The sequence below is a fragment of the Sinocyclocheilus anshuiensis genome, unplaced genomic scaffold (assembly GCF_001515605.1).
Source record: "Sinocyclocheilus anshuiensis isolate Anshui unplaced genomic scaffold, SAMN03320099.WGS_v1.1 scaffold758, whole genome shotgun sequence".
In the NCBI taxonomy this organism is placed as follows: domain Eukaryota; kingdom Metazoa; phylum Chordata; class Actinopteri; order Cypriniformes; family Cyprinidae; genus Sinocyclocheilus; species Sinocyclocheilus anshuiensis.
Window position 1 is genome coordinate 1,492,828 of NW_015548126.1, and position 22,975 is coordinate 1,515,802.

The 22,975-nt window shown below is 36.3% G+C and overlaps 1 protein-coding gene across 2 annotated transcripts in view; it reads left to right on the top strand.

Annotated features, from left to right (window-relative positions):
- agmo (alkylglycerol monooxygenase) overlaps positions 1-22,975 on the top strand; it is a 32,496-nt gene that overhangs the window by 1,761 nt on the left and 7,760 nt on the right. For both annotated transcript variants that reach the window (XR_001636001.1, XM_016507778.1), the window contains exons 2-10: positions 3,335-3,465; positions 3,754-3,905; positions 15,640-15,743; positions 15,879-15,974; positions 18,105-18,171; positions 18,419-18,484; positions 18,748-18,827; positions 19,727-19,861; positions 22,742-22,858. Coding sequence is in view for 1 of the 2 variants with exons in the window: in XM_016507778.1 (XP_016363264.1) it covers positions 3,335-3,465; positions 3,754-3,905; positions 15,640-15,743; positions 15,879-15,974; positions 18,105-18,171; positions 18,419-18,484; positions 18,748-18,827; positions 19,727-19,861; positions 22,742-22,858 (948 nt within the window). In the remaining variant the exon portion in view is untranslated. The remainder of the gene's footprint in view (positions 1-3,334; positions 3,466-3,753; positions 3,906-15,639; positions 15,744-15,878; positions 15,975-18,104; positions 18,172-18,418; positions 18,485-18,747; positions 18,828-19,726; positions 19,862-22,741; positions 22,859-22,975) is intronic.

Consider the following 22,975-nt stretch of genomic DNA (forward strand, 5'->3'; position numbering starts at 1 on the left):
TCTAAATACTGAGAAAATCGCCTTTAAAGTTGTCCAAATGAAGTTCTTAGCAATGCTTATTACTAATCAAAAATTAAGTTTTGATATATTCACAGTAGGAAATGTACTAAATATGTTCATGGAACATGATCTTTACTTAATATACTAATGATTTTTGCCATTAAAGGGTTAGTTCACCCCAAAATGAAAATTCTGTCATTAATTACTCACCCTCATGTCGTTCCAAACCCGTAACAATGCATACGCACGCTTTACCCTAAGCATAAACAACGCTGATTACGTTCATGCGCATACTTTCCCCCTCGAATGTAAACAACGCTGATTACGTTCTTGGGTACTCTCCAAAATGGCGGAAGATGTAACTTGAGGGAGAAGAATTGTTAAATAAATTGTTATTTTTGTTTTCTTTGCGCACGAAAAGTATTCTCGTAACTTCGCAAAATTGAAGTTGAGCCACTGATGTCACATGGACTGTTTTACCGATGTAATTGCTACGTTTCTGAGGGTGTATTCACACCTGTCTTGTTTGGTTCGATTGAATCGAACTCAAGTTCGTTTCCCTCTTGGTGTGGACCTTTTTTCATTTTGGGGTGAACTAACCCTTTAAAGAAAAAACGATAAATTTGACCCAGACGATGTATTGTTGGCTATTGCTACAAATATACCCGTGCTACTTATGACTGGTTTTGTGGTCCAGGGTCACACACACACACACACACACACACACACACAAATATAAATACATATGCGTGTGTGTGTGTATACAGTATAAAGCATGTTGTTAAGCAGGTTTCATAATATGGTCAGTATATTATTGTAAACAAAACATCTTTCTTCAGGGTTTCGTCAGTATTATTACTACTGCACTATCAAACGCTGTCAAATACTTTGACATGATGATCTTTTTGACTTTAATGGTGTCTCTCCACCCATGTTTTCTAACAACACGTCTGATACCACAGGTTTAAATGATGCCGTAATTGCATATTGTACCTTTAATTGTGCGGTTTCTTAATTTTCATTAACGTGCAAAACAGTGAGCACCATGCCTGCAACAATTGGAAAATAAGTCTGCCACCTGTTCAGGATTTTAAGCCCTACAGCGGGGAGCTCGTTCCTTACATTTTAACAGACCCATATGTGTGTTTTTTGGTTTGGCTGCACTCAAATCAACACATGTTTGTTATTTGAGGTAAAACACTCACATTTTTACAGGCCTCCATAAACACATGAATAGAGAAATTGCAATTAACCACACAGCAGGAATCCTAATTGTTGTAATTCTGTCACAAACACACACTTGTTAAATTGCCTCGCTCACCATTCCTGCAGAACTTTATTTGAAGTTTCTGTCTCTTGATGTGTGTGGGTGAGACAATAGAAATTCTCTTGTGTTTTATTGTCTTGGTCAATACATGAATTTGTGCTCTACGTTTTAGATTTTTTCTCTCATAAGTTTGAATTTGTAGTATAATTAAAACCTGTTGTTTAGACTGTCCACATATCACTGATAGGCGATAAAAGCGAAGTTGAAACAATAAAATCTCACTAAAAAGTGTGTATTCGAAATTTGGATAAAGAACGTTGAATTGACAGTACATTTCATAAAAAAACAGTTTGAATGTATTTGCATTTTTGTGTGTATAAAGTTACATGAACCGTCCAGAATCTGATCAAGAAAGCTGAAGAAAAAACCTAAAATACTAACATCTGCTTCACAAATGTCTTTTTTTTTTTCCTGGTGAGATCTGAGTCCACAATCACAGCTTTATATACAACTATTAAGCGCCCCCTCAACAATTTTTGCAAGCTTGAAATATGTTACTGCAGGGCTAATAGCTGTTTTCATTTTGTTTCTTTAAAAAAACATGCTGAAAAAATGTTAAAATAAGTTTCTCAAAACTTTGAAATTGAAGTGCACATATTCCTATAGTTTACTTGTCGCAAACAGCATAGCTCACTGAAGTTAAATATCTAATTAGGTTGAATTTCGTATACATAGTAGGTTTCATAGCACTAGCAGCCAGAGCTTCGCTGCAGTCGGCAGCCAGATGTGTCCAGGTTTGCCTGTGATAGGGGTTCCCAAGTGGTCTATCCTGCCTCAGTTCACTTGTACACACACACATATATAAGCACATGTCCCGTTCCACCTGTAGATCTACTCTATACTGTCGTGTCCCCCCACATTCTCTCAGTTCAGTGTGCGTGTGTTTGCATGTGAGAAAGTGAGTCTCGGGTTTCACACTGCAAAGAGTGACCCAGAGTACTGCCAGCACCACATCTGTTAAGTTTTTAATTGGTCTTTTGTGATTTGCCCCAGGTTTTGATGGGTAATCCAAGTTGAAGAAATCCTGAAAAACTTCCTTTACATCCAAATCTTTAAAGATAAAGCTTGCTGGTAAATTATAAAATTGGTAATTACAGAAGTTTAAAGAGTCCAACTCGAGTGGAACCTTCCAATTCCATATGCTCAAATCCAGCATATACTTTGCATTGAAATGTATGCATTTGGCAGACACTTTTATCCAGCTTGCATTACATTGGGTATACATTATTAGGGATGCACAATACAGTATATTTGTACCTTATTGGCCATATTCATTTGTAGTATGATTGGTTTTAGTTTTTTAATGTGTTCAGTTTTAGTATTGAATAATTTGTAGTTATAAAGGATATTTTTGAAATTCTAAATAATTTATATATAATATATGAAATTAACTATATAAAATTAATAAATTAAATACTATGTATGTATAGAAATAATTAATTATAAAACAGATAGATTTTTGTATTGTATTTATAAAGTTATGTGCCTTAAGTGTACATTTGATCACTTATCCCTGAATCGAACCCATGACATTGGTGTTGCTAGCACCATGCTGTACAGCTGCAGGAATGTTTTTAATACATGTAGGCAATATAGAATTTTAATATTGGATATTCAACATGAAAATAATTATCATCTTAAAAATTCTGGGTCGTATCAATGCCTCTTTATATGTTAATAGTTCATGCATTCTAGGGAATTGAACCCATGACTTTGTTACAGAACAACTCCACATACCTATGCAAAGGAAGGACATTATTTGCTAACAGACGCCTAGTGTGTTGCATTTTTATGCCTAGTTTGACATGCACTTTTAGGGCTGTTACAGAAAGTCATGTGTAACATTTGCAGAACGTGACTCAATCTTTTATGTTAAGATGCAGCATTTAAAAGTTTTCATCAGATGTACTACTAGGTTAGGGAAGAGTATTAACAATATTTAAAGTTATAGAAACTGTTATTCTTATTTTCATTCATAGCAGGATTTATGATTTTTCTGTGTTGTAGGCCACACCATATTTCTTTGGTTTGATATTATTGGAGATCGTGTTGGGATGGTTAAAGACAGATGGCCCTCGCATCAAGTTAAACGACTTCATCACGTCTTTGTCTGCAGGCATGATGTCCCGTCTGCCTCAGTGAGTTGTGTGAGATTCACCTCACAGGTCCTTCAAATGTCTATCGTTACGAAACATAAGAAAGTCTTCGATTTCAAAACCTGATTTTGTCGATAGTCATGCTCTATATCAGATGACACTTGACCTTACTAGGAGATTATGCAGTGTTTTGAGTACAGAAAGAAACTGACAACAAATCTAATGTTATTTCATGTTTTACTCATGCAGTTTCCATCAAATAGACTTGTTTATCTGCTGATGGGCTCTACTGATGTAACTTAATTCAGCTCTTTTGGTGTCTTTCTCAAGGCTCGTGATGAGAAGTTTGGAACTGTCAGCTTATATTTATGTCTGGAACAACTTCCGTTTATTGGAGCTTCCCTGGGATTCAGCTTGGACGTGGTGGCTTGCGTTTCTTGGTGTGGACATGGGATACTACTGGTTCCATCGGTTTGCCCACGGTATGTGAATGTCCTGCCAAATTCACTGCTATTATATCCATCCAACTGCTTTAAAGGAGTTTGCTGAATGTAAAAATGGAACATCGTAACATTCCCATTTTTACAGGATGTGCTACTTTCTTCTTGTGAATTTTAATGATTATTTTTCAGATTTATTTGATGCTTTAATCTAGTACTAATAGCATTCTTACAACTAATAAAAACGCTTTCCATATGGTTAATAGTGATATAAAGACAAAAAAATGTTTTTTTGTGAAAAACAGACCAAAATTTAGGTCATAATTCACTGATATTCTTGCCATCCCTCGAAACGTGCTTCTAGCCCACATTTGTGTCCAGAACTCAAAAATGAACTTTTAAAATTTTTCATTGTCATGCATAAAATAGCTTTTAGTTAGTTTTAATTTAATGGCTGGTTTAGTTCCGTGATAATGTTGTTTTGACCCTCAAGGATCATATGTCTTGCTACATTTGCGAGTTCATAACTTGGAAATGCAAGTAACCTATGACTGTTTTTGATTTACCTCAGGATTTTTATTTTCCATATTTCAGTAAACACATTTATATACAGTATAATCTATCGGCTATCCAGATGTGGAAAATGCATCTTAGGTGAAACGCTTCATCTGGCTGCGCATTTGAAATATCAATCTGTCAAGAAGTAGGCGATTGCAAAAGACACTTATGTTTGCGTAGCATGAGAGTTCAGGCAGAGAGCCGTGAGACATGTGTCCAAACAGAGGATAACATTGCCACAGCTGTAATCTTTGAGTGCTGTGCTGTTTTTCTTCTTTCTTCAATAGCAGCCGTCGCAGAACAGCATTGCCAGTAAACATACTTTGTTACCATAGACTGTAAATCTGCTTCTCAACAGTTTTCTGTCTTGAGACATTGGATCTTGTCCTTGGAAGCAGCTCTGCAGTATGCTGGAGGAGAAAAAAAGCGTAATCCTAGTTTTGGTTTACCAAAATAAAATTTTACAGGCTGTTTCGTTGTCTCAAATGTGCATTGCTCAATAATTTGCCCCATGTCCTCTTCTATTACACAAGTAAACATCTACACTGTGTCAGAGGCTAGGGCATTGACTTCAGTTTCTTCCGAGTGAAAAGGTAAAAACAAGCTACTGCCTTTTGCTTCTGAAGTATGCTTACCATATGCTACACCAATTCCATCCATTTGAGATTTAATGCTGATACGATGGCAGGACGTTTTTTAAATTACATCCTTCCAGAATTAAATTGGACCCTTAAATAAAGTGATTAGGTGCTTGTGGCTGTCGTGTTATGTTTTCCATTGTCCTGGGTTCCTGCTCCGAGTCGGAAATGTCATTTTTGTCAGAGGTCTCCTGTGCCCAATTTGTTCTTTTTGAAGTCAGAGGAAATTATTTGTCTAGTTTTCTGTTCCATCGCTGTCCGAGATGACTTCTTTTGGATATCGTATGGTTATAATTCATAAAAGACCTAGACATAATGGCCTTTCTTTTTTTTTTATAGTTACAGTAGTTTAGCCTCTATACTTTTACAACCAGAGAATATTACTGAGAAAAGAATCTGAGATGTGAACGAAGTAGCAATGGGAATTGTAAGGAATTTAATGGTTCTGATTCTGTTGTGAATGATTTGTGAGTCTTTAGACCATTTCATTATAAATATCTGACTCAAAAGTGTCATTTGTTAATGAATCGGACTTATCTGGTCATGCTTTATTTTAATTGTTGCAACCAGCATTCAAGAAGTTCTCTATTTTAAAACTTAGACAGAGTGTATGATGACAGACAACAGTAATGAAAGTTTTGAGATGATTTTGGGGATATTTACAATAACCTAATGATAATATATTTTTTTTAATTTTTCCTTTATGTTAAGGAATTGTTCACCCAAAACTCACCCGTATCTATCCAGGATGTAGATGAGTTTGTTTCTTCATTGGATCAGATTTAGAGAAATTTAAAATTGCATCACTTGCTCACCAACAGATGCTCTGCAGTGAATGGGTGCCGTCAGAATCCATAATCCAAAGTCTATGATCCATAATAATGCTTTCTCCAGTGAAAAAGTCCATCTTCTGTTGTCCTCTCACATCAGTCTCCACCAACATATTTGTTTAGTATTGCTTGTAAACAATGCTTGATCTGTGCATATTTCACTCATAATTCAGACTAGATGACTCTTTCATTGGGGAAAGGAATATTATGGAAGCAACAGTTTGAAGTTAAAAACGTCTTATTGATGGATTTGTTCATTACAAAGCAGTTGCTTGTGGGTTATTGTGATGCTTTTATGCGATGTTTGGACAATTATTCTGACGGCACCCATTCACTGCAGAGGATCAAGTGATTTAAAACCAAATTTCTCAAAATTTGCTCAGATGAAGAAACAAACTCATCTACATCTTAGATGACCTGAGGGTGGTGAAATTTTCATTTTGTGTAAACTATTAATAATATTTAAGAATTATTAATATTTTAAGAAAGTGTTATTAGTAGTAAAAATTTTAATTTACCACATTAAAATGCAATACAAATATATAGAAACCTTTTTAAAACATTTATTTTTATGTGCATTGCATGTAAAATATGTTGATTATGAGTTTTTTAATCAATGAAAATTGATTATTTGATGACCAAAAACCTGCACCAGCTCTTTGACTAAACCACATGTCCACCTTTGTTATTTCAGATTTCACTTCTGACCACTGACTTGAGGGGTTTACAGCGGGTGGTCTTAAGGTTTAGCTAATGGTCCTTGAATAGTTTTCATATTGAGTTTTGGTTCAGTTGGTGCACAGAAGCTTTTATCTAAAGCTCTATTCTTTTGGGACTTGTAAGCTATAAATCTTTATTCTAGCATGAGAAAACGATTTTAGGGGCATAAATGCAGAAATATGACCACTATAAAACTATACTGACCCTAATTAGTGCCATTGTAAAATCGGAAAATTTTTTGATCGTTTTTATTAATTTCATTTTCACCCACACAAGTTAAGAACTTAAAAAAAGAAAAATCCCTTTTTTGATAATATAGGCATGCAGGGATCTGTTAAAATGTCTGTAATATCTGTAATATAATATCTGTAGCATTTAAAATTTGTATTGTGTTTTTATGTAATTTATCACAGCTGTCTTGAATGACATTTAAAACTAAATTCAAGCTTAAATTTAAGGCCAATTTGTAAAGTAGGTGTTTTTCCTTGTCTGAAGTAGCCTTTTAATATTGTTAGAAATTCATATCCTCATAAATCAAAGGCTACGGTTTGGTTTTGGTGGTTTTTGATGTTGTCCAGGCATCTGCTTCTGCGTGAGCTATTTGCATGCGTTCATTCTGCTCTCTTCTGTCATTCTCTGTCACATTTTTTCCACATGTTGCCTTATTTTCCAGTTGCCTGCAAACCTTTATTGTGACTCTTGGTGGTGTTTGGCCTTTCCATGTCTTCCTCTATAGCGATGCCACACTCCAGTGTAGCAGGGCTGGCTTTCCGACCGCACGGTCGGTTTTGGCAACATGTGCCAGACGAGGTTTATGGTTTAGCCCGGACTAGGTTAATGGTCTTCTGGATCCATTTACGCATCAAGATTTTGTTTTTTTAATCCGTAGACAGAGAAGTGTATTAAAATAGCTGCGGTCCCCAATGTGCAATAGGAAATATGGTCAATTGCACTGTCTACAAGGAGTACTTTTGCATTCAAACAAACAGATATTTGTTGCCATTTTGATTGTATAGCTGACATTTCAGTGTTCATGAAATAAAATATAACGTAGTGAGATTGAATGCGGCCGGCTCGCTGACAGCGGTGGTAGCTCAGTTTGCTCTCTCGCACTCGTGGAGGCAGACCAGCAGTGATTCTGGTCCCCATATGCTACTATTTCCAAAGAGCTCCACCAAAACCTCAGCTCAACCCTCCGAAGAAACCCGATGGGCTTTTGACAGGAAGGCCACGGTGGCTGCTGTTGCATTAGGGCTTCATCAAGTTAGTCTTTCATTTCTAAGTTTCATGAGTCATGAGCAATGAAAGATGTACGGTGGGCTCCAGAAGTCTGAGACCACATTGAAAATCCGGGATTGAGGATCTGCTGTAATTTAAACCTGGAAAAGTTTTGGGATTTTGAAAAATACAAAGACATTCTGAGAATGAGAGTCCTAACAGCTGATAAAAACACCACAATAACGCACAAGTAATCCAGTTAACATCTTTTGAAGTGAAAATGGCATGTTTGTAAGAAACAAATCAAAGCGTTTTCACTTCAAGTCTATAGTCCATAATAACAGTTCTTCCAGTGAAAAGTCCTTTCTCTGTTGTCCTCTCACATCAAAATCCACTGATATATTTATTTAGAACTGTTTTGGGCTGTTTCTGCTTATATATTGTGCTTGATCTGTTCGCATTTCTCTCCTAAATCAGACACGACAGATTTTTCACTAGAGAAAGCAATATTATGGATAGGGGACTTGTATTTTAGCAGGAAGAAGTGGTTTTAAGTTAGAAGCATTTTAATGATGGATTTGTTTATTATAGACATACAGCTTTTCAATTCACAAGACTTTAATTCATGTTTTTATCCGCTGTTTGAACCCTCATTCTTACTGCACACATTCACTGCATAGGTCAGCAAGTGATGTAATGATACATTTCTACATGATAAATTTTTTTTCCCTCTGATGGTTTTGGATGGCCTGAGGGTGTGTAAACTTCCAGGAAATGTTCATTTTTGGGTAAGGTGTTGCTTTAAATTGTGCTTAATTTTTATTCCCCCCCACTCTCTTTCCCCCCAATTTCTTCAGATTAACAGTCATTTTTTTTCTCCGGTTTTGTTCAGTAAATGTTTCATTGCATCCCCTAAAGTTTCAGAAGATTGATTTTCCTACAGTAATGCTCTCAGATTGGAGTGCTTTTGATGGCAGACTCGCTTAAATAACCGTAGTTTTGGTGATTAGTTTGGCCTAAGGTTGCATTCTGTTCCTCATATATGTGTGGCATGACGTCTTTAGATTAATTACAAGTCCTGCAGGTCTTTGGATCAGGACACACTCTTGTAAGCCCAAATTTCGTTAAGCAACATGCATTTCAAGTCCCTAATTCCTCCCCTTTTATAGTTACATAAAGACATTTGAATAATGAGACTTTGGGAAACGTTTGGTCCGTCCTAGGAGGATATTGTCTGGTTTTCTAAGACACGCTTTTAGCTAAAGTGCAGTCTAGCAGTAGTGTCATATTGTGTCATTCTTTCTACTGTAGTTTGAGGTTTGGTTGAGGTTAGATGTTATAGGTTTAGACAGGGGGTAGGGAGGGTCATAAAGCCGAAGAGAAACTATAAACAAGTTATGGAAGGCAGTACGTAATGTTACATTCTTTATCACCTCACCCCGTTCAATGTTTTACAGTGGGAAAGGTGTTTATGACAATTTAACCACTGGGTTTTCCAAAACTAAACTTTGATCATGTTAGAAATGCTATTTTGTGGCTGTCATCATTGGATATGCTTGGGGCAAAATGAGTAAATATTACATCTGATGTAACCTTGTAAAGTTGCACAGAGGAAGGTTGTACAGTACAGAGGTTTAGCTTTATTTGCACATTTTTCATTTGTAACTGGAATCAGAAAGTCATAAAAAGGAAATAAAGGCAGCTTTTCCCAGTAGCAAAAGGTTGCAGTAGCACATATGTTTACATATGGAGCCTCTCAATATCAGGTTCAGGATACAGTAGTGGCACACGTTTAGCATTTACGCAGACGGCGGCAGTTGTCAAGACAAACACATCGCGTCAACGCCGCTGCGGGCCGTCCCAAAGGAGGCCGGGACTGGATGTTATTGTTTTGAAAAGGAATCCTCTTGGTGGAAGGCAGCGGGGTTTAACCCCAGGCCACGGGGGCTTCATAAATCTTCTTCTGCCTCTGGAAGTCCCCGGCCGTGCTGGTTGGAGGGCGTACAAAAGAATCGAACCGGTCAGGATGTAGAGCCAGGGCTCAAACGAGCGCCCCCGGGACCCTGCAATAATATCAACAATGTCCAGCAAATCAGCCACTTGTGTTTGTAGGCGAGTGTGTGTATGTGATTTTTGGACGAGGCCAGACCAAGTCAGTCTGAGGAATGTCTCTTGCTGTGTCTAATATTTTATCATTCAGGATAGAGCCATGTGTGAAGTAGGGCTGGTTAAAAATATTTTTATAATTAATCGCAATCTTCGTTTGAACTTGATTTTGATATCTAATCTTAAAATACCAAGATTGATAATTTACTGTATGCCAGTGTTTCCTGCACTGAATTTCAGTGGCAGACCCCACTGATGAATTTACAACCACAAGGCAAAAGTTGCCATTTTATCTGTGTTTGCAGTCCTAATTAAATGTTGTAAGATAAAAAAAAGGCAGTGTTTTGCCAGTTTATGGTGAGAAAAACACATTTACTTTGCGTTTTTCTTGCAGGCTGAAAGTAATAACATGTAATCTGATTCAATAACAAATTACTTATTTAAACCAGTTCTTTTTAGTGAAACAAAAGCATACATCACAGCTAGTGTAGTGTGATTCAACAGTTATTACGAGCTAGCCCTTTAATGAATCAATCTAATGAGCAATCTAATGGCTCTTTAAACTCATTGAATCTGTCAGAGCGGTTACTCAACATAAACAAGTAATCATTACCTTTAGTAATAGAATATGTTAAGAAAATACATGAAAAATTATACTATCTTTATGAGTGAGTTACTGAGTCAATCATTCAAGTGATTCATTCAAGTGATTCATTCAAGTGATTCATCAGGAACAAAAAAGTGACTTGCTACTTCTTTACTTCTTTAGAATAATTAACTACTTAGGGATTTATATATACTGTTATATATATTTAAAAGGTTAGTTCACCCAAAAAATGAAAATTCTGTCATTAATTAATTAACTTTAATCTTTCTCTCTCTCTCTCTCTCTCTCTCTCTCTCTATCTCTCTCTCTCTCTCTCTCTCTCTCAAAATGGCCATATTTGAGAAAAAAAATTGAGCTGTATCACTGGATATAGCGGTCTGTCATTTAACATTTCTATCATAAAACAGCTGACTAATATTAAATGATTTGCAGCTTCCATCCTACCTTGCACTCTTTCAACGTTAAACTGACGCTTTGCGCAGGAATTCGAGGTCTGCTTCTGTGGACAGGAAACCCCGCCAACTTTGATTTGATTGGCCATGTCAATTATTTTGACAGCGGTCGCGCGAATGTTTTGCCGAAGCCACGCGCATCTGTAGACTAGCGCAAGTTAATTCTCACACTTTAATAGTATTTATAGCTCCTGTGTGAGTATACCTCAAAATGTACATTGGTATGCAGTTTTTATTGCTCAGTTTTAGGCCCTGTCCACACGAACGCGGCTATTTTTAAAACCGCAGCTTTTTCTACATGGTTTGGCCGTTCGTCCACGCGCAAACGCAGCACCAGGTCACTGAAACCGAACATTTTTGAAAACGCCTGCCTGGGTGAAGATTTTCAAAAACTCCGGTTGCAGTGTTATCGTGTAGACAGCAAAACCGGAGTTTTTGGCTTGTGACGTCGGAGCCTGTGCTGTTATCTCCGCCTACTGGAAACGTTTTCATGCTTCTGATTGGCCAACATGGCTTTACGGTTGAGATTATATTGCCACCTGTTGGTTTGGCATGCTCATTACAGTGCTTCATAGCATGCGTTTGCGTTTTCACGTGGACGGAGATTTTTTTTAAAACGGAAGAAGGAAAAACTCCCGTGTATGTGGACATGGCGTTAATCTATTGTTTATTAACAATTAACAAACGCACTGTTTTTTCTGAATATCAGCCATGATTATTTATGTGTGGTGTCATTTGAAATATACCATTCTTTTTACAAATGTCTCCAGCAGCAGTTTTGACTGTGAGCGAAGACATTGTGAAGTGTTGTAGTGACAGACATGGTTTTGGTTGCTTCGGCTGACTGTTTGTGTTGGCCTCTCTTGTTCGCAGACAGCTTGTCCACTCTACCCAGACGTTCACAGTTCATTGATAACCTGAGTGACATGGCATGCAGTCTCTCGCTAAGTTGAGTCTCAGCGAGGCCCGTGGCATCATGTAGGAGCGAGTCTGAGGGTGGCACTAGAAGTGAGGGGATATTCGCATGTTAGATAAAAAGGGAAAACTCATTATTTAGTGCAAGTGATGAAAACAGCTTGACTGCCAAGTGTTCTTGGTCCCTTATAGTTTTATAATTAGGTTTTTGAAAGTGCAAATGTTTAGCACATTAAAAATACATTAACATATTTGCAAGTAGAGAGATTGAATTTATTGTTTCTTTCATAATATTTCTACAGTACTCTTTAAACTGTGAGCTGCAATGCACAATGGTATAATCAGTGTATTTTGTTGTTGGTTTAACCCTTCACCTTGTGTAAAGGCCTCTCACCCAATTCATATCTACTGTTACAGATGTACCGTGACTTATGTAACTGCATGTGAGTCTGTACATTTCTGTTCCTGTACTTTGCATTCACACCAGAGTTTATAGATAAGAGCGATTTAAGAACAATAGACCCTGAACTTTAAGGTGAATTTTGTTGTGCTTAAAATATACGTAAAAGCCATGAATTTCATACGTTCATTCTGAGAATGTCATGGCATGGTTTGGATATCAATTTAGATAGAAACTGAGAATATTTTGCCTTGGGCCAGTAAATATCCACCTGGCGAGTACTCAGATCACCTTAGCAAGTTTCCTAGAAACCACCAAGTGCTCCTACTGTAGTAATCCTAGTAACCACAACAACCTGGCAACCATGACTAAGAAGTACTAGAAATGTGGCAGTGAGTTTGGCATGAGCAAGAAATTTTTTTTTTTTAAGAAAAAAATCTCAAAATGTATGGAAATATCATAAATGATTACAAACAAACAAATAAATAAATAAAATAAATAAATAAAGATAAATAAATAAAAGTTTTAGTCCAGGTATGTTAGCTTTGAGGTCATCTACTATATGCCAATTCTATTAAGAAGTTTTTACCCTTTTTGCATGATATTGATCATTTTGATGACTCATTCTGTGCTACAAAGATTTTTGTTCAATTAAAATTATCAATAATATCATGCAAAAAGGACAAAAACTGCTAAATAGAATTAGCATATATATGATCTCAAAGCTAATATACCTGGACTAAAATTTTATTTATTTATTATATATATATTTTTGTAATCATTTCTGATATTTTAAAATATAATATACAATAATAATGTATAATAAAATATAATAATTACATTTTTAGTCCAGGGGCCTGTTTCATAAAACAAGTTTACCAAATAAGCCAGGCTTATTTCAGTTAGTCTGACTTATTTTGAATTAAATCTGACTCTGATTAGAACCAAATCAGCTGACAATAACAAGTCTAACTGAAATAAACCTGGCTTATTTGGTAAACTTGTTTTATAAAACAGGCTCCAGGTTTATTTCTGTTAGCCTGAATTATTGTCAGTTGATTTGGTTCAAAATAAATCAGACTAACTGAAATAAGCCTGGCTTATTTGGTAAACTTGTTTTATGAAACAGGCCCCAGGTATATTAGCTTTGAGGTCATCTACTGTATATGCTAATTCTATTTTTATTACCCTTTTTGTATGATATTATTGATAATTTTGATGACCCATTCTGTGCTACAAATATTTGTATTTGATCGCTACTACTACTACTACTACTAATAATTATTATAATTATAATAATAATATTGATTGGACAAAAATCTGTGTAGCGCAGAATGAATAATCAAAAGTAATAATAATAATAATAATAATACATTTTTTGTTTCACTTATAATAATTGTATTATTATTATTTATTCCACTCTAACGAACTAGCAAATTATGATTGTGACTATGAATTAACTACAGTTGTATGTTATCTCTCAAGTGTTGGGACCAAACTAATACTTTTATATCCTTTTATAGTACACACAGCTTTTTCTGCAACCATGCTGTTTATCCCTGTATTCTTGAGAAAAGAACACTGTCTCCGTGTCTGAGCAGACCATGGTCTTCAGGCATGATGGGAAAGTCTTTTCTGTGGCATAGGTTCTCATCATTAAAGCTCTTCCCCTCTGAATACTGCCTGCCAAACTATGCGGCTTCCAGCCGAGGTCGGCGCACGAGGACATGGATTGCAATGAGGCCTAACTGAACATACTTCCTACCGGTGACACCCCACATCAATCTTACACTGCTCTGCCCTAGGAGGTGAAAACATGGGCTCACACACTCTCAAGCAATGACTGGAGCTCTGCGGGTGTGTTTTGAGCAAAACCTCTCATTTCATCTCTTGATTTGAAGCAGAAAGCTCTAAAGAGTGTCATTTACAAAAAAAAGTAGTATTAGCTTACGCAATACTTCACTTAAAGTTTGGAATTTAAAGCTGAATTGTATATATTTTTAATGTAAAATACATCTACAGTGGTGTGAAAAAGTTTTTGCCCCCTTCCTGTTTTTTTAATTGTTTGCATATTTGTCACACTTAAAAGTAAAAAAACATGAAGGGGGCAAAAACTTTTTCACACCACTGTATATCAGCGTGAAATGCAGAGACAACTAAAAATTATCTGTCAGAACAACCAATGGCGTTCGTTTGGGGCGGGACTATCTGTTTGTTCAACCAATAGCAAGGGGGAATGTTTAGGGAAAACAAATTTTCATGTCATTTTGTTTGCAATTCTGTTTGGTGATGCAAGTAAAATTACACTTTTATTGTAACATTACTATTTTTATTTTATTATTATTTATATATAATTGCATTGCACTTAAAATGCATTGAAAATGCATAGTGTGTGAGTAAAAACATAGCATCACTTCCATGGTTCTGTTATCTGGATTAAGTGGACAGGTTGATGTTGTTTTCTCAATGGAAAGCTTTGACTGCTCACTTTGCTGGCCTGGTGATTTTAACTTCTCAGCAGAACCCTACTGGCAGAGAGGAAGGTTTCGTTCTTGCACTCTCACCACGGTGTGTTTTGTCAGCTGGATCGCAGCGTTTCATCGGGAACTTCACCAATTCTTAGATTTGATAGACCTCACACTTACACAAGGCCTTCGACTATCTCAAAGAAAAATTCTAAAGAGATTTGACAGTGTTTGCAGCCTCATTAGAGGTGCTTGCTTAGACAATAGTAGACTTCCACTGAAGGAGGTACTCGAGCCGTATCAAGGGACCAGAATATTATTGAGAATCTGGTGGAGGTTTTTTTTTTTAACTCTTTTTAACATGGTGTATTTTATTGAGAAAATGTCAAAATGTTGCAAATGCTAGAATCCACAGAAACTTCAGGTACTTTTTATTTTATTTTATTTTATTTTATTTTTTAGAATAAATGTTTAAAAATATTTCCATTTGGAGTTTCATTGTATTTAGGTAAATTTTTCTTTCTCCTGGTGGATATTCAGAAGGATGCAGACAAATCTTACTGCCCAAAAAGATGGTTCCTTTCCTCTTTTTTAAGCTGAATTTATATATATATATATATAAATTTTTTTTTTGAGGACCAGTAAATTACAAAACAGTTGCTGTCTCAATAGTCCAGAAAGAGCAAGAGATTTAATATAGCACCAGAACCAGCACAGGTCAAATGTGGAGCATTTGCGAATAAAAAATGTCTAAAGCCAAAATATATAAATGAGTCTCTTTCATTGCTGCTTATCATTGATTCACATTCTCCACAATGTTTCAACACTATCATTCAGCTGTATCTGTCTCTCTTTTTGTCGTTTCAGAGTTAAACATCCTGTGGGCTGCCCATCAGGTTCACCACAGTTCTGAATACTACAATCTGTCGACAGCACTACGCCAGTCTGTCACCCAGCAGTTTTCCTCATGGGTATGAAGTACCTGCATCTCACTAATTAATCTGTGATAATTTTGGCATGATACATGATAGATCATTAGTTAATGAGCTCTAACAGTGTAGCTAATGGCCTATTATGAAGTGATAATATTTGATGTGTTTTATCAGGCGTTTTACCTTCCGTTGGCGCTGATGGTCCCTCCGTCAGTTTTTGTAGTGCACATACAGTTTAACCTGCTCTATCAGTTCTGGATTCATACTGAGGTACTGTGAGATTTGTCTCTACTAATTGTTTAGCACATTTTAGTACTATTTTTAATCTTTTAGTAACATATTATAAGCAGTTTCTTGACCGTTCCAGGTTAAGTTTCATAGCATGTGTAGCCATTTTCAAAACTCTAACCATTTGTAATTTTGCCCGTTCTGTGGTTCTGAATACCACAGTCTATCATAAGTAATGAGATTTTGAGATTTTATGAAATATTCCAAACAGAAGCTTTACATTTGCCATTTAAATGGCCTTCAGTATCGACTTTACATTCGGGGATCATTTGGGAAATGGATTTGGAATCACTTCCATCTTGTAGAGCTCTATTAGTGAAAACAGTCTTCACGTCTCCAGTTTTCTGAAGGGTATAATTTATGCTCCCTTTATAGGCTTTTTTTGATGTCGTGTAATTTATTGGCATCGAGTTCCCAGTCCTCATCCAACATTAGAACGCGAGTTAAATTGTGAGGGAGCTCCTTTCTTTTAAGATAGAATTCAGCTGTTGCCAGATCTCTCATTACATGAAAATAATGGCCCACTGAAATATGGCGCTCACTTACGCTGAGCTGTTCCCATTTTGCAGACGTCAGAAATCAAGTACTCAAGTAAAAAACCTGATGGTCGGCTCTAACACTTGCGATATATACCTCATCAAGCTCAAATGGATGTTTATATCCTGGTAAAATAAGGCACGGGGTGTGTATGTGTGCATTTAACTCGCCATAAAGCTTGTGCAGTGACACGCACGCATATTAATGAGCATGTGTTATCAGGCGCATTGGCTTCTATATGCGTCTTCTAATCCAATGTAATGTTTGTTTTACTTCCAATCTATAAATAATGTTCTTTCCATCTGGAAATTTGGCCACCTTTCTCTTTCCGTAGTTAGCGGAGTTTCGACCGAGCTCATCAGATAAGAAAACACTATGTATTAATGATGTCTCCAAGTACATTTGTGAACATCTGAACCAGTCAAGGTTCCACAATCCCTTAAGAGCACATTTCTTCAGCGTTTGAAGCCAAGATAAAGACAAGGCACTCAATAGGGAAAATTAATCACATGCTGTATGTAAGACTAATATTAAGATTCGGTCTGCCTGTCCATATGAAAAATGTCAAAGGAGGACAATGGGCTAACCCGTGATCATTTGTCTTTTGGTGTTTTGTCTGTGGTTTACATACTGCATATAGGAACGACCTGTTGCTGTTGCCCCTTCATGCATGAAAGGAAATAGTTATTATGAGGTTAAAGAAAGAGTTCACCAAAACATGAAAATTCTGTGATCATTTACTTACAATAAAGTCATTCTAAACCTGTATGACTTTATTTCTTCTGTAGAACACAAAAGAAGGAATGTTCTAGTCGTTTTTGCCCATGCAAGCTTTCAAGCTGAAAAATGACATAAAAGCACTATAAAAGTGGCTTGCGTCAGAAACGGATCCAAATTTAGGTCATTATTCAGTGATAATCAATCAGATGGGTTTTGTGAACTAGATCAACTGATTCAGATCATCAGTGAATACTGTCATATTACGCTATATAAAAATAATCATATGTGTCCCTTGACAACAAAACCAGTCATAAGGGTAAATTTTTTAAAATTGAGATTTATACATCCTCTGAAAGCTGAATAAATAAACTTTCTGTTGATGTATGGTTTGTTAGGATAGGACAATATTTGGCTCAGATACACCTATTTGAAAATCTGGAATCTGAGGGTGCAAAAAAATCAAAATACCGAGAAAATTGCCTTTAAATTTGTCCAAATGAAGTCCTTAGCAATGCATATTACTAATCAAAAATTAAGTTTTGATATATTTACGGTAGGAAATTTACAAAATATCTTCATGGAACATGACCTTTACTTAATATCCTAATGATTTTTGGCATAAAAGAAAAATCGATAATTTTGACCCATACAATGTATTTTTGACTATTGCTACAAATATACCCAAGCGACTTAAGACTGGTTTTGTGGTCCAGAGTCACATATGACTTCAGAAGACTTGGAATGTAGCACACAAGTCACATGCACTACTTTTATCATATTTTATGGTGCTTTGCATCCTTGTAACTCGAAGGTTTTGTAAGAATATAATCTGTGACCTTGTGTTTCTGTCACTAGCTGGTCAAAGATCTTGGACCTCTGGAGTGGATCCTAAATACTCCCAGCCACCACAGAGTTCATCATGGTAAGCATTATTATCTTTGACAGTAGAGTTGCATTGCACTGTTCCCATAGCGCATTGGTATTGCTCAGTTTATCACTGTGGGTCAAAAGCTAAGCATGTATTGTCATTGAGATCTTATCATGTGACTTAAGTAACACTGTTAATACTGGCTATACCCTTAAACATTTTACACCTGTTAACAGAGATGCCATAATGACCAGTGATTATGTATGAAGTGAATCAGTAACATTTGACCATGAATTCACAGGGCGAAATCCATATTGCATCGATAAGAATTATGCAGGAATTCTGATCATATGGGACAGGATGTTTGGTAAGTAAAATGTCAACCAATAGTTGTTGTCTGAAAATGAATGGAAATGAGCCCTAGCAGCACATGCATCCATTAAACTCTCTCTCCCTATTATTTGATGTCGTCTTTCTACTGTCTGGAGTAATAAAAATGGCACAAAGCACAAAAGGCCGGTTACTTCTCAACAAATGATCTGTAATGCACTTTTTTTGTAAATTGTGATGTATGAACACACATGCAAGTCACTTTGAAAATGTGATGTTCTCTGCTTCTTTCCATCATAGGTACATTCGCTCCTGAAAGTGATAAGGTTGTCTATGGGCTCACACACCCAATCAGCACGTTTGAAATCTGGACTGTTGAGGTTAGTCAGAATTTTGTATAAATTCTAATAAAGATATATTTATTATTAATTTAATAATTAATTAATTTATTGTCATGTATTGACATATTAATACTAATATTACAGTAATATTTTTAATTTGTTATTTTTAGTAAAATACTTTATTTCCTTATTTCTCAGAGTAAAATGTATCCTGTTTTCAAGTTTTGCATGATGTCTGTTTTAGGGTTAGTTTTTTACTATGGTATTATTGTAACATACATGGGCTCAGTGATCACAGTATGAAATCCAAGTTTACATCATTCATAAACAAAATGTTTAGATTAATTTGCCCCCACATTTTATCAAGACCTTTGACTAGTGAAAATATCAACACTGGAGATGAATTGGGTTTCACATAATGGACTCTAGTGTATCAGACCGGCCTAATTTTAGAGATGTAAATATCCGACCAGAGTCACCGGGAGCTGGGCTTCTCCTCACATTACCGTGCTAGTGGAAAAGCCATTCTGTAACCATAACATTATTACTCCACTTTAAACATACGGCTCATGAGAAGTGAAAGAGTTCTGCAAAACCAAATGGAGGTTGTGTTTGATTATTTTTTCGGTGCTCTCCTGTGGCGGTCTGGAGTAAGAGTGATCTGATGTGTGTGACAAAAAGCTTTTAGACACGAGGACGAGATGATGATGAATAAAATGAATTAGAATAATGTTTATCTTACGGTGAAATATAAACAAATAAGTGAGATGAAAAGTCTGAAAAATGAATAAAATACAAATCAGAAGGGTAGTATTTCATTGTCATAGTTGAGAGAAGTCATTTTAGGTAATGCAGCATTAAAGAGGTCGCTTAATGTTAAGGATGCATGTGCCATGTATGGTTTATAGCCTCATTCTTCTTTTCTTTCCTCTCTAAAGTTCCTTTATTACCCGTACCTATGGCAGAGGTTCTGGAAAGCTGAAGGAATTTCAAATAAGCTGTCCGTCATTTTTAAAGGGCCAGGCTGGACTCCAGGAAAACCAAGACTGGGAGACATCGCTGATATACCCCAGGTGGGAAATCATTTTTTTGTTTTTTCTGTTTCCTCCACTTTATCAAGATGTTTCTTATTCTGATGAAACAGTAGTCTGCATGCTATTCTGAAATGAATTGAGGATGTATTTAAAATTCCTACATTTCTAGGATAGAAAATTAAAATGGAATGAAATGGAGGGAAAAAACTGATGTCCTTTTTAAATACCATTCAAAAATTTGGGTTCAGTTTTTTTTTTTAAAGAAATTAATACTTCTATTCAGCAATTATGCATGAAAATGCATGAACAAAACCAACAGTGAAGACTTTGACTCTGGAACGCTCAAAAATGTTTCTTTTGAACTTTCTATTCGTCAAAGAATTCTGAAAAAAACATATTACAGTTTCCACAAAAATATTTTTGCATAACTCTTTTCAACATTGATAGTCATAAGAAATGTTTCTTGTGCACTAAATCAGCCTATTAGAATTATTTCTGAAGGATCATAAAAAAAAAAAAAAATTTTGAATTCAGCTTTGCTATTACAGGAATAAATTATATTTTAAAATATATTAAAATAAAAATAATTCTTTTGAATTGTAATATTAAATGTATTAATGTTTTGCTGTATTTTTGATCAAATAAATGCAGCCTTGGTGAGCATAAGATAATTCTTTCAAAAACATTAAAACCTTTTGAACAGTAGTTTAAATTATTTTTAATAAAAGAATAGTTTATGGACCATGGTGGAAAAACACTTTTCCAAAATATTCTAATTTAGTTCTAATTTCAATGGAAAGTGGAGTTAGTATTTAAGAAAACTGGTTGGAAATGATTTTAGCAGTTCCATATCTGCTAGTGGTGCAGAAATGTTCACGTTCACGTTTAAATTGGAAACTCTTTTGTTCTTCACCTTGTCGTTTACTACCTGCTGTTTCTGTAACAGGAAAAAAGGTCTCTCAATGACTCCCCGAGTTCTCACATAAAAACAGACTCGTTTCAGACAGGCTTTACAAGTGTGTGCCATTGCCAAATTAATCTTAACCGCCTTTGTGGGCTGAAGCACAATAGGCTCATTTTCACTCGTCTTTAAAAAGGCAAGCTTTTTTGGGCCCGATCAAACAGCAGGCCTACGACAAGGTTTTGAAGTCTTCTCATCAGGAGAGCGGTGGTTTGCTTTGAAACACTTCTGACTGTGCCACATACTAACAGACGCAGTTTCACACTCTGAGGAACCCTGTCTCTCCCTCTTTTTCTGTCGCTCTCACCATGTTACAATTAAAGCCACCTCAAAGTGGGCCCTGGTGATCCTAAACATGTGGAGAGAGCAGAAATATCTTGAAAGGCCCTCGGTGATGCAGACCGGGGTGTGCCTGTTGTTTCTCCTGTGGAGTGGAGGAGAGTAGGAGTGAGGGAGGCCGGCTCGGATGTGTTGATTTCTGAGGGAAAGCAGAACACCGCGGCGGTGCAGCCACCAGGGTTCTGGTGTGAGGAAAACCCACACGTGTCTGCAGCTGAGACAGCCTCAGGAATTCTTAGGAAATCAACAGTGATCAAGTTCTCAATGATTCATGTCCAAAAACACTGATGTATGAAGCAGAGTTATTTTAGGTCGAGATCCAAACAGTGATGCAATTTTCTTATGTACTATGATTTAATGGGGAAGTATTGGATCGACCAAATAGCGAGTCCTAAAATGTTTCATAGGAATATATATATGTGAGGATAAATAGTTAGATTTGGCCACTTCCTGTTGAAAAACTTAAGTTGGTCTGGCTTTTTTTCGAACATTGTAGGTGGTTTATTGCTGGCCACCTTAAAGGGGTCATATGATGCGATTTCAATTTTTCCTTTCTCTCTGGAGTGTTACAAGCTCTTGGTGCATAAAGAAGATCTGTAAAGTTGCAAAGACTAAAGTCTCAAATCCAAAGAGATATTCTTTATAAAAGTTAAGAGTCAGCCACGCCTACCTAAAACGGCTCGTTCTAACACGCCCCCACATGTCTACGTCACGATGTGGGAAGATTTGCATAACGCCGCCCAGATGTTAACGCAAAGCACCAAATAATGTTCTTTTTAGCAGCATCATATTACCCCTTTAAGCAGGCCTATATATATATATATATATACATACAGTATATGGTGGTCAAGCTGGTTTTCTCTAACCAAGTAGACATTGGGCCTGCTGTACCAGCTCTGATCAACAATCTAGACCTTCTTTGACAATTTAATGGTGCAAATTAACCAACTTGGAACAGCCATGTAAAACCATCTACCACCTAAAAAGCTACTTCCTGTTGAAAAAAAAGGTTTATTTTACTGCTTAAAGTTGGCTTTGCGAGCATAGTAGCTGGTTTATTGCTGGTTGAAGGTGGTCTGCTGAATTTTGGACAACTAACTAATGGCTCTAATTAAGCAAATTGGAACAGCTAGAAACCATTTAAAACCATTTACTGTATAGTCTTAAAAGCATTTGTACAACACACTTTGAACAAAAGCTATTGTCATGCTGTATTGATAACTAATGGTGTGTGCACACCAAAAGCGAATGTAATTATTTGCGCGAGTAGATTACATACAAAGTCAATGCAAAGATGCGAATAGATGCGAATTCGCACCGGGCGATGTGAATGATGCAAATTGGGTGCGCGAATGAGGCGAATGACGCAAAAATGACGCGATTGCTACAAACACAATATTCACTTCGCTTTTGGTGTGCACACACCATAACAGATAATAGTGCTATTATTCTGCTAAGTGGTAGCCAAGAAAAATACATATTGCCATTTTTGTTGAATGGTGAAAAAAGACTGCAGATTCTCATTCTCAGATTCTCAGACAAATCTCATATTTGATTTTTTTTTTTTGGTAGCTTTATTTACTTTTTTTACTACAAAACTTTGTTCATTCTCCAATCAGATTACAGGAGAGGAAATGCCTCATGATCCAACATGGTCCCCTGCGATGCAAGCCTATGTGCTTGTACAGTTCCTTCTTTTGCTGGATGTATATAACAACTTATTAAAGGATCAAACGGTAGGTACTTTTTCCTTCTTTTTTTTTACTTTCACGGTTGAAATCGACATCTAATTTTCCCAGAAATGTGCCCCACTGAAATGTCAAAGCTATCATCTGAATGCCATCTTTCTTTGT